Below are 11,190 nucleotides of genomic sequence, written 5' to 3'. Positions count from 1 at the left end.
GTGTGTGTGTGTGTGTGTGTGTGTCTGTGTACGTGTTTCGTTCCTTGTGATGGCAATTATAACTACTGATGAAATGCAACGCAACGTTTGATGGATAGGAAAAGACATGAATTAATGATCTGGCATTCCGGCATAGTTCATCACAAAACCATAGGAATGCGGCCTCTTAAGTTCAAACGATGCCATTACGTATTCCTTTGTCACCCGGAACGAGTATGAGGCTAATTTAGTTTAGGTAATAGAGCGCTCGGCGTCTTCTGCCTGGCTCTCGGGGTCTTCTGCCTGGCTCTCGGGGTCTTCTGCCTGGCTCTCGGGGTCTTTTGCCTGGCTCTCGGGGTCTTCTGCCTGGATCTCGGGGTCTTCTGCCTGGCTCTCGGGGTCTTCTGCCTGGCTCTCGGGGTCTTCTGCCTGGCTCTCGGGGTCTACTGCCTGGCTCTCGGGGTCTTCTGCCTGGCTCTCGGGGTCTTCTGCCTGGCTCTCGGGGTCTTCTGCCTGGCTCTCGGGGTCTTTTGCCTGGCTCTCGGGGTCTTCTGCCTGGATCTCGGGGTCTTCTGCCTGGCTCTCGGGGTCTTCTGCCTGGCTCTCGGGGTCTTCTGCCTGGCTCTCGGGGTCTTCTGCCTGGCTCTCGGAGTCTTCTGCCTGGCTCTCGGGGTCTTCTGCCTGGCTCTCGGGGTCTTCTGCCTGGCTCTCGGGGTCTTTTGCCTGGCTCTCGGGGTCTTCTGCCTGGCTCTCGGGGTCTTCTGCCTGGCTCTCGGGGTCTTCTGCCTGGCTCTCGGGGTCTTCTGCCTGGCTCTCGGGGTCTTCTGCCTGGCTCTCGGGGTCTTTTGCCTGGCTCTCGGGGTCTTCTGCCTGGCTCTCGGGGTCTTCTGCCTGGCTCTCGGGGTCTTCTGCCTGGCTCTCGGGGTCTTCTGCCTAGCTCTCGGAGTCTTCTGCCTGGCTCTCGGGGTCTTCTGCCTGGCTCTCGGGGTCTTCTGCCTGGCTCTCGAGGTCTTTTGCCTGGCTCTCGGGGTCTTTTGCCTGGCTCTCGGGGTCTTCTGCCTGGCTCTCGGGGTCTTCTGCCTGGCTCTCGGGGTCTTCTGCCTGGCTCTCGGGGTCTTCTGCCTGGCTCTCGGGGTCTACTGCCTGGCTCTCGGGGTCTTCTGCCTGGCTCTCGGGGTCTTCTGCCTGGCTCTCGGGGTCTTTTGCCTGGCTCTCGGGGTCTTCTGCCTGGCTCTCGGGGTCTTCTGCCTGGCTCTCGGGGTCTTCTGCCTGGCTCTCGGGGTCTTCTGCCTGGCTCTCGGGGTCTTCTGCCTGGCTCTCGGGGTCTTCTGCCTGGCTCTCGGGGTCTACTGCCTGGCTCTCGGGGTCTTCTGCCTGGCTCTCGGGGTCTTCTGCCTGGCTCTCGGGGTCTTTTGCCTGGCTCTCGGGGTCTTCTGCCTGGCTCTCGGGGTCTTCTGCCTGGCTCTCGGGGTCTTCTGCCTGGCTCTCGGGGTCTTTTGCCTGGCTCTCGGGGTCTTCTGCCTGGCTCTCGGGGTCTTTTGCCTGGCTCTCGGGGTCTTTTGCCTGGCTCTCGGGGTCTTCTGCCTGGCTCTCGGAGTCTTCTGCCTGGCTCTCGGGGTCTTCTGCCTGGCTCTCGGGGTCTTCTGCCTGGCTCTCGGGGTCTTTTGCCTGGCTCTCGGGGTCTTCTGCCTGGCTCTCGGGGTCTTCTGCCTGGCTCTCGGGGTCTTTTGCCTGGCTCTCGGGGTCTTTTGCCTGGCTCTCGGGGTCTTCTGCCTGGCTCTCGGGGTCTTCTGCCTGACTCTCGGGGTCTTTTGCCTGGCTCTCGGGGTCTTTTGCCTGGCTCTCGGGGTCTTCTGCCTGGCTCTCGGGGTCTTCTGCCTGGCTCTCGGGGTCTTCTGCCTGGCCCTCGGGGTCTTTTGCCTGGCTCTCGGGGTCTTCTGCCTGGCTCTCGGGGTCTTCTGCCTGGCTCTCGGGGTCTTCTGCCTGGCTCTCGGGGTCTTCTGCCTGGCTCTCGGGGTCTTCTGCCTGGCTCTCGGGGTCTTCTGCCTGGCTCTCGGGGTCTTTTGCCTGGCTCTCGGGGTCTTCTGCCTGGCTCTCGGGGTCTTTTGCCTGGCTCTCGGGGTCTTTTGCCTGGCTCTCGGGGTCTTCTGCCTGGCTCTCGGAGTCTTCTGCCTGGCTCTCGGGGTCTTCTGCCTGGCTCTCGGGGTCTTCTGCCTGGCTCTCGGGGTCTTTTGCCTGGCTCTCGGGGTCTTCTGCCTGGCTCTCGGGGTCTTCTGCCTGGCTCTCGGGGTCTTTTGCCTGGCTCTCGGGGTCTTCTGCCTGGCTCTCGGGGTCTTCTGCCTGGCTCTCGGGGTCTTCTGCCTGGCTCTCGGAGTCTTCTGCCTGGCTCTCGGGGTCTTTTGCCTGGCTCTCGGGGTCTTCTGCCTGGCTCTCGGGGTCTTCTGCCTGGCTCTCGGGGTCTTCTGCCTGGCTCTCGGGGTCTTTTGCCTGGCTCTCGGGGTCTTCTGCCTGGCTCTCGGGGTCTTCTGCCTGGCTCTCGGGGTCTTCTGCCTGGCTCTCGGGGTCTTCTGCCTGGCTCTCGGGGTCTTTTGCCTGGCTCTCGGGGTCTTTTGCCTGGCTCTCGGGGTCTTTTGCCTGGCTCTCGGGGTCTTTTGCCTGGCTCTCGGGGTCTTCTGCCTGGCTCTCGGGGTCTTTTGCCTGGCTCTCGGGGTCTTCTGCCTGGCTCTCGGGGTCTTCTGCCTGGCTCTCGGGGTCTTCTGCCTGGCTCTCGGGGTCTACTGCCTGGCTCTCGGGGTCTTCTGCCTGGCTCTCGGGGTCTTCTGCCTGGCTCTCGGGGTCTTCTGCCTGGCTCTCGGGGTCTTTTGCCTGGCTCTCGGGGTCTTCTGCCTGGCTCTCGGGGTCTTCTGCCTGGCTCTCGGGGTCTTCTGCCTGGCTCTCGGGGTCTTCTGCCTGGCTCTCGGGGTCTTCTGCCTGGCTCTCGGGGTCTTCTGCCTGGCTCTCGGGGTCTTCTGCCTGGCTCTCGGGGTCTTCTGCCTGGCTCTCGGGGTCTTCTGCCTGGCTCTCGGGGTCTTCTGCCTGGCTCTCGGGGTCTTCTGCCTGGCTCTCGGGGTCTTCTGCCTGGCTCTCGGGGTCTTCTGCCTGGCTCTCGGGGTCTTTTGCCTGGCTCTCGGGGTCTTCTGCCTGGCTCTCGGGGTCTTCTGCCTGGCTCTCGGGGTCTTCTGCCTGGCTCTCGGGGTCTTCTGCCTGGCTCTCGGGGTCTTCTGCCTGGCTCTCGGGGTCTTCTGCCTGGCTCTCGGGGTCTTCTGCCTGGCTCTCGGGGTCTTCTGCCTGGCTCTCGGAGTCTTCTGCCTGGCTCTCGGGGTCTTTTGCCTGGCTCTCGGGGTCTTTTGCCTGGCTCTCGGGGTCTTTTGCCTGGCTCTCGGGGTCTTCTGCCTGGCTCTCGGGGTCTTTTGCCTGGCTCTCGGGGTCTTCTGCCTGGCTCTCGGGGTCTTCTGCCTGGCTCTCGGGGTCTTCTGCCTGGCTCTCGGGGTCTTCTGCCTGGCTCTCGGGATCTTCTGCCTGGCTCTCGGGGTCTTTTGCCTGGCTCTCGGGGTCTTCTGCCTGGCTCTCGGGGTCTTCTGCCTGGCTCTCGGGGTCTTCTGCCTGGCTCTCGGGGTCTTCTGCCTGGCTCTCGGGGTCTTCTGCCTGGCTCTCGGGGTCTTCTGCCTGGCTCTCGGGGTCTTCTGCCTGGCTCTCGGGGTCTTCTGCCTGGCTCTCGGGGTCTTCTGCCTGGCTCTCGGGGTCTTCTGCCTGGCTCTCGGGGTCTTCTGCCTGGCTCTCGGGGTCTTCTGCCTGGCTCTCGGGGTCTTCTGCCTGGCTCTCGGGGTCTTCTGCCTGGCTCTCGGGGTCTTCTGCCTGGCTCTCGGGGTTTTTTGCCTGGCTCTCGGGGTCTTCTGCCTGGCTCTCGGGGTCTTCTGCCTGGCTCTCGGGGTCTTCTGCCTGGCTCTCGGGGTCTTCTGCCTGGCTCTCGGGGTCTTCTGCCTGGCTCTCGGGGTCTTTTGCCTGGCTCTCGGGGTCTTCTGCCTGGCTCTCGGGGTCTTCTGCCTGGCTCTCGGGGTCTTTTGCCTGGCTCTCGGGGTCTTCTGCCTGGCTCTCGGGGTCTTCTGCCTGGCTCTCGGGGTCTTCTGCCTGGCTCTCGGGGTCTTTTGCCTGGCTCTCGGGGTCTTCTGCCTGGCTCTCGGGGTCTTTTGCCTGGCTCTCGGGGTCTTTTGCCTGGCTCTCGGGGTCTTCTGCCTGGCTCTCGGAGTCTTCTGCCTGGCTCTCGGGGTCTTCTGCCTGGCTCTCGGGGTCTTCTGCCTGGCTCTCGGGGTCTTTTGCCTGGCTCTCGGGGTCTTCTGCCTGGCTCTCGGGGTCTTCTGCCTGGCTCTCGGGGTCTTTTGCCTGGCTCTCGGGGTCTTTTGCCTGGCTCTCGGGGTCTTCTGCCTGGCTCTCGGGGTCTTCTGCCTGGCTCTCGGGGTCTTCTGCCTGGCTCTCGGGGTCTTCTGCCTGGCTCTCGGGGTCTTCTGCCTGGCTCTCGGGGTCTTTTGCCTGGCTCTCGGGGTCTTTTGCCTGGCTCTCGGGGTCTTCTGCCTGGCTCTCGGAGTCTTCTGCCTGGCTCTCGGGGTCTTCTACCTGGCTCTCGGGGTCTTCTGCCTGGCTCTCGGAGTCTTCTGCCTGGCTCTCGGGGTCTTTTGCCTGGCTCTCGGGGTCTTTTGCCTGGCTCTCGGGGTCTTCTGCCTGGCTGTCGGGGTCTTTTGCCTGGCTCTCGGGGTCTTTTGCCTGGCTCTCGGGGTCTTCTGCCTGGCTCTCGGGGTCTTCTGCCTGGCTCTCGGGGTCTTCTGCCTGGCTCTCGGGGTCTTCTGCCTGGCTCTCGGGATCTTCTGCCTGGCTCTCGGGGTCTTTTGCCTGGCTCTCGGGGTCTTCTGCCTGGCTCTCGGGGTCTTCTGCCTGGCTCTCGGGGTCTTCTGCCTGGCTCTCGGGGTCTTCTGCCTGGCTCTCGGGGTCTTCTGCCTGGCTCTCGGGGTCTTTTGCCTGGCTCTCGGGATCTTCTGCCTGGCTCTCGGGGTCTTCTGCCTGGCTCTCGGGGTCTTCTGCCTGGCTCTCGGGGTCTTCTGCCTGGCTCTCGGGGTCTTCTGCCTGGCTCTCGGGGTCTTCTGCCTGGCTCTCGGGGTCTTCTGCCTGGCTCTCGGGGTCTTTTGCCTGGCTCTCGGGGTCTTCTGCCTGGCTCTCGGGGTCTTCTGCCTGGCTCTCGGGGTCTTCTGCCTGGCTCTCGGGGTCTTCTGCCTGGCTCTCGGGGTCTTCTGCCTGGCTCTCGGGGTCTTCTGCCTGGCTCTCGGGGTCTTTTGCCTGGCTCTCGGGGTCTTCTGCCTGGCTCTCGGGGTCTTCTGCCTGGCTCTCGGGGTCTTCTGCCTGGCTCTCGGGGTCTTCTGCCTGGCTCTCGGGGTCTTTTGCCTGGCTCTCGGGGTCTTCTGCCTGGCTCTCGGGGTCTTCTGCCTGGCTCTCGGGGTCTTCTGCCTGGCTCTTGGAGTCTTCTGCCTGGCTCTCGGGGTCTTCTGCCTGGCTCTCGGGGTCTACTGCCTGGCTCTCGGGGTCTTCTGCCTGGCTCTCGGGGTCTTCTGCCTGGCTCTCGGGGTCTTTTGCCTGGCTCTCGGGGTCTTTTGCCTGGCTCTCGGGGTCTTTTGCCTGGCTCTCGGGGTCTTCTGCCTGGCTCTCGGGGTCTTCTGCCTGGCTCTCGGGGTCTTCTGCCTGGCTCTCGGGGTCTTCTGCCTGGCTCTCGGGGTCTTCTGCCTGGCTCTCGGGGTCTTCTGCCTGGCTCTCGGGGTCTTCTGCCTGGCTCTCGGGGTCTTCTGCCTGGCTCTCGGGGTCTTCTGCCTGGCTCTCGGGGTCTTCTGCCTGGCTCTCGGGGTCTTCTGCCTGGCTCTCGGGGTCTTCTGCCTGGCTCTCGGGGTCTTCTGCCTGGCTCTCGGAGTCTTCTGCCTGGCTCTCGGGGTCTTCTGCCTGGCTCTCGGGGTCTTCTGCCTGGCTCTCGGGGTCTTCTGCCTGGCTCTCGGGGTCTTCTGCCTGGCTCTCGGGGTCTTCTGCCTGGCTCTCGGGGTCTTCTGCCTGGCTCTCGGGGTCTTCTGCCTGGCTCTCGGGCTCTTCTGCCTGGCTCTCGGGCTCTTCTGCCTGGCTCTCGGGGTCTTCTGCCTGGCTCTCGGGGTCTTCTGCCTGGCTCTCGGGGTCTTCTGCCTGGCTCTCGGGGTCTTCTGCCTGGCTCTCGGGGTCTTCTGCCTGGCTCTCGGGGTCTTCTGCCTGGCTCTCGGGGTCTTCTGCCTGGCTCTCGGGGTCTTCTGCCTGGCTCTCGGGGTCTTCTGCCTGGCTCTCGGGGTCTTCTGCCTGGCTCTCGGGGTCTTCTGCCTGGCTCTCGGGCTCTTCTGCCTGGCTCTCGGGCTCTTCTGCCTGGCTCTCGGGCTCTTCTGCCTGGCTCTCGGGCTCTTCTGCCTGGCTCTCGGGCTCTTCTGCCTGGCTCTCGGGGTCTTCTGCCTGGCTCTCGGGCTCTTCTGCCTGGCTCTCGGGCTCTTCTGCCTGGCTCTCGGGCTCTTCTGCCTGGCTCTCGGGGTCTTCTGCCTGGCTCTCGGGGTCTTCTGCCTGGCTCTCGGAGTCTTCTGCCTGGCTCTCGGGGTCTTCTGCCTGGCTCTCGGGGTCTTCTGCCTGGCTCTCGGGGTCTTTTGCCTGGCTCTCGGGGTCTTCTGCCTGGCTCTCGGGGTCTTCTGCCTGGCTCTCGGGGTCTTCTGCCTGGCTCTCGGGGTCTTCTGCCTGGCTCTCGGGGTCTTCTGCCTGGCTCTCGGGGTCTTCTGCCTGGCTCTCGGGGTCTTCTGCCTGGCTCTCGGGGTCTTCTGCCTGGCTCTCGGGGTCTTCTGCCTGGCTCTCGGGGTCTTCTGCCTGGCTCTCGGGGTCTTCTGCCTGGCTCTCGGGGTCTTCTGCCTGGCTCTCGGGGTCTTCTGCCTGGCTCTCGGGGTCTTCTGCCTGGCTCTCGGGGTCTTCTGCCTGGCTCTCGGGGTCTTCTGCCTGGCTCTCGGGGTCTTCTGCCTGGCTCTCGGGGTCTTCTGCCTGGCTCTCGGGGTCTTCTGCCTGGCTCTCGGGGTCTTCTGCCTGGCTCTCGGGGTCTTCTGCCTGGCTCTCGGGGTCTTCTGCCTGGCTCTCGGGGTCTTCTGCCTGGCTCTCGGGGTCTTCTGCCTGGCTCTCGGGGTCTTCTGCCTGGCTCTCGGGGTCTTCTGCCTGGCTCTCGGGGTCTTCTGCCTGGCTCTCGGGGTCTTCTGCCTGGCTCTCGGGGTCTTCTGCCTGGCTCTCGGGGTCTTCTGCCTGGCTCTCGGGGTCTTCTGCCTGGCTCTCGGGGTCTTCTGCCTGGCTCTCGGGGTCTTCTGCCTGGCTCTCGGGCTCTTCTGCCTGGCTCTCGGGCTCTTCTGCCTGGCTCTCGGGCTCTTCTGCCTGGCTCTCGGGCTCTTCTGCCTGGCTCTCGGGCTCTTCTGCCTGGCTCTCGGGCTCTTCTGCCTGGCTCTCGGGGTCTTCTGCCTGGCTCTCGGGGTCTTCTGCCTGGCTCTCGGGGTCTTCTGCCTGGCTCTCGGGGTCTTCTGCCTGGCTCTCGGGGTCTTCTGCCTGGCTCTCGGGGTCTTCTGCCTGGCTCTCGGGGTCTTCTGCCTGGCTCTCGGGGTCTTCTGCCTGGCTCTCGGGGTCTTCTGCCTGGCTCTCGGGGTCTTCTGCCTGGCTCTCGGGGTCTTCTGCCTGGCTCTCGGGGTCTTCTGCCTGGCTCTCGGGGTCTTCTGCCTGGCTCTCGGGGTCTTCTGCCTGGCTCTCGGGGTCTTCTGCCTGGCTCTCGGGGTCTTCTGCCTGGCTCTCGGGGTCTTCTGCCTGGCTCTCGGGGTCTTCTGCCTGGCTCTCGGGGTCTTCTGCCTGGCTCTCGGGGTCTTCTGCCTGGCTCTCGGGGTCTTCTGCCTGGCTCTCGGGGTCTTCTGCCTGGCTCTCGGGGTCTTCTGCCTGGCTCTCGGGGTCTTCTGCCTGGCTCTCGGGGTCTTCTGCCTGGCTCTCGGGGTCTTCTGCCTGGCTCTCGGGGTCTTCTGCCTGGCTCTCGGGGTCTTCTGCCTGGCTCTCGGGGTCTTCTGCCTGGCTCTCGGAGTCTTCTGCCTGGCTCTCGGGGTCTTCTGCCTGGCTCTCGGGGTCTTTTGCCTGGCTCTCGGGGTCTTTTGCCTGGCTCTCGGGGTCTTCTGCCTGGCTCTCGGGGTCTTCTGCCTGGCTCTCGGGGTCTTTTGCCTGGCTCTCGGGGTCTTTTGCCTGGCTCTCGGGGTCTTCTGCCTGGCTCTCGGGGTCTTCTGCCTGGCTCTCGGAGTCTTCTGCCTGGCTCTCGGGGTCTTTTGCCTGGCTCTCGGGGTCTTCTGCCTGGCTCTCGGGGTCTTCTGCCTGGCTCTCGGGGTCTTCTGCCTGGCTCTCGGGGTCTTCTGCCTGGCTCTCGGGGTCTTCTGCCTGGCTCTCGGGGTCTTCTGCCTGGCTCTCGGGGTCTTCTGCCTGGCTCTCGGGGTCTTCTGCCTGGCTCTCGGGGTCTTCTGCCTGGCTCTCGGGGTCTTCTGCCTGGCTCTCGGGGTCTTCTGCCTGGCTCTCGGGGTCTTCTGCCTGGCTCTCGGGGTCTTCTGCCTGGCTCTCGGGGTCTTCTGCCTGGCTCTCGGGGTCTTCTGCCTGGCTCTCGGGGTCTTTTGCCTGGCTCTCGGGGTCTTCTGCCTGGCTCTCGGGGTCTTCTGCCTGGCTCTCGGGGTCTTTTGCCTGGCTCTCGGGGTCTTTTGCCTGGCTCTCGGGGTCTTCTGCCTGGCTCTCGGGGTCTTCTGCCTGGCTCTCGGGGTCTTCTGCCTGGCTCTCGGGGTCTTCTGCCTGGCTCTCGGGGTCTTCTGCCTGGCTCTCGGGGTCTTCTGCCTGGCTCTCGGGGTCTTCTGCCTGGCTCTCGGGGTCTTCTGCCTGGCTCTCGGGGTCTTCTGCCTGGCTCTCGGGGTCTTCTGCCTGGCTCTCGGGGTCTTCTGCCTGGCTCTCGGGGTCTTCTGCCTGGCTCTCGGGGTCTTCTGCCTGGCTCTCGGGGTCTTCTGCCTGGCTCTCGGGGTCTTCTGCCTGGCTCTCGGGGTCTTCTGCCTGGCTCTCGGGGTCTTCTGCCTGGCTCTCGGGGTCTTCTGCCTGGCTCTCGGGGTCTTCTGCCTGGCTCTCGGGGTCTTCTGCCTGGCTCTCGGGGTCTTCTGCCTGGCTCTCGGGGTCTTCTGCCTGGCTCTCGGGGTCTTCTGCCTGGCTCTCGGGGTCTTCTGCCTGGCTCTCGGGGTCTTCTGCCTGGCTCTCGGGGTCTTCTGCCTGGCTCTCGGGGTCTTCTGCCTGGCTCTCGGGGTCTTCTGCCTGGCTCTCGGGGTCTTCTGCCTGGCTCTCGGGGTCTTCTGCCTGGCTCTCGGGGTCTTCTGCCTGGCTCTCGGGGTCTTCTGCCTGGCTCTCGGGGTCTTCTGCCTGGCTCTCGGGGTCTTCTGCCTGGCTCTCGGGGTCTTCTGCCTGGCTCTCGGGGTCTTCTGCCTGGCTCTCGGGGTCTTCTGCCTGGCTCTCGGGGTCTTCTGCCTGGCTCTCGGGGTCTTCTGCCTGGCTCTCGGGGTCTTCTGCCTGGCTCTCGGGGTCTTCTGCCTGGCTCTCGGGGTCTTCTGCCTGGCTCTCGGGGTCTTCTGCCTGGCTCTCGGGGTCTTCTGCCTGGCTCTCGGGGTCTTCTGCCTGGCTCTCGGGGTCTTCTGCCTGGCTCTCGGGGTCTTCTGCCTGGCTCTCGGGGTCTTCTGCCTGGCTCTCGGGGTCTTCTGCCTGGCTCTCGGGGTCTTCTGCCTGGCTCTCGGGGTCTTCTGCCTGGCTCTCGGGGTCTTCTGCCTGGCTCTCGGGGTCTTCTGCCTGGCTCTCGGGGTCTTCTGCCTGGCTCTCGGGGTCTTCTGCCTGGCTCTCGGGGTCTTCTGCCTGGCTCTCGGGGTCTTCTGCCTGGCTCTCGGGGTCTTCTGCCTGGCTCTCGGGGTCTTCTGCCTGGCTCTCGGGGTCTTCTGCCTGGCTCTCGGGGTCTTCTGCCTGGCTCTCGGGGTCTTCTGCCTGGCTCTCGGGGTCTTCTGCCTGGCTCTCGGGGTCTTCTGCCTGGCTCTCGGGGTCTTCTGCCTGGCTCTCGGGGTCTTCTGCCTGGCTCTCGGGGTCTTCTGCCTGGCTCTCGGGGTCTTCTGCCTGGCTCTCGGGGTCTTCTGCCTGGCTCTCGGGGTCTTCTGCCTGGCTCTCGGGGTCTTCTGCCTGGCTCTCGGGGTCTTCTGCCTGGCTCTCGGGGTCTTCTGCCTGGCTCTCGGGGTCTTCTGCCTGGCTCTCCGGGTCTTCTGCCTGGCTCTCGGGGTCTTCTGCCTGGCTCTCGGGGTCTTCTGCCTGGCTCTCGGGGTCTTCTGCCTGGCTCTCGGGGTCTTCTGCCTGGCTCTCGGGGTCTTCTGCCTGGCTCTCGGGGTCTTCTGCCTGGCTCTCGGGGTCTTTTGCCTGGCTCTCGGGGTCTTCTGCCTGGCTCTCGGGGTCTTCTGCCTGGCTCTCGGGGTCTTCTGCCTGGCTCTCGGGGTCTTCTGCCTGGCTCTCGGGGTCTTCTGCCTGGCTCTCGGGGTCTTCTGCCTGGCTCTCGGGGTCTTCTGCCTGGCTCTCGGGGTCTTCTGCCTGGCTCTCGGGGTCTTCTGCCTGGCTCTCGGGGTCTTCTGCCTGGCTCTCGGGGTCTTCTGCCTGGCTCTCGGGGTCTTCTGCCTGGCTCTCGGGGTCTTCTGCCTGGCTCTCGGGGTCTTCTGCCTGGCTCTCGGGGTCTTCTGCCTGGCTCTCGGGGTCTTCTGCCTGGCTCTCGGGGTCTTCTGCCTGGCTCTCGGGGTCTTCTGCCTGGCTCTCGGGGTCTTCTGCCTGGCTCTCGGGGTCTTCTGCCTGGCTCTCGGGGTCTTCTGCCTGGCTCTCGGGGTCTTTTGCCTGGCTCTCGGTGTCTTCTGCCTGGCTCTCGGGGTCTTCTGCCTGGCTCTCGGGGTCTTCTGCCTGGCTCTCGGGGTCTTCTGCCTGGCTCTCGGGGTCTTCTGCCTGGCTCTCGGGGTCTTCTGCCTGGCTCTCGGGGTCTTTTGCCTGGCTCTCGGGGTCTTTTGCCTGGCTCTCGGGGTCTTCTGCCTGGCTCTC

The 11,190-nt window shown here is 65.3% G+C and overlaps 1 protein-coding gene across 1 annotated transcript in view; it reads right to left on the bottom strand.

Annotated features, from left to right (window-relative positions):
* Positions 1-912: 912 nt before the first annotated feature.
* The window catches only part of LOC138863510 (paternally-expressed gene 3 protein-like), a 32,669-nt gene continuing 22,391 nt past the window's right edge, over positions 913-11,190 (bottom strand). The window contains exon 6 of the mRNA XM_070127662.1: positions 913-996. Coding sequence (XP_069983763.1) covers positions 913-996 — 84 coding nt within the window. The remainder of the gene's footprint in view (positions 997-11,190) is intronic.

Source organism: Penaeus vannamei, chromosome 12 (genome assembly GCF_042767895.1).
Source record: "Penaeus vannamei isolate JL-2024 chromosome 12, ASM4276789v1, whole genome shotgun sequence".
NCBI classification, from domain to species: domain Eukaryota; kingdom Metazoa; phylum Arthropoda; class Malacostraca; order Decapoda; family Penaeidae; genus Penaeus; species Penaeus vannamei.
This window is presented reverse-complemented; position numbering and strand designations above follow the sequence as displayed.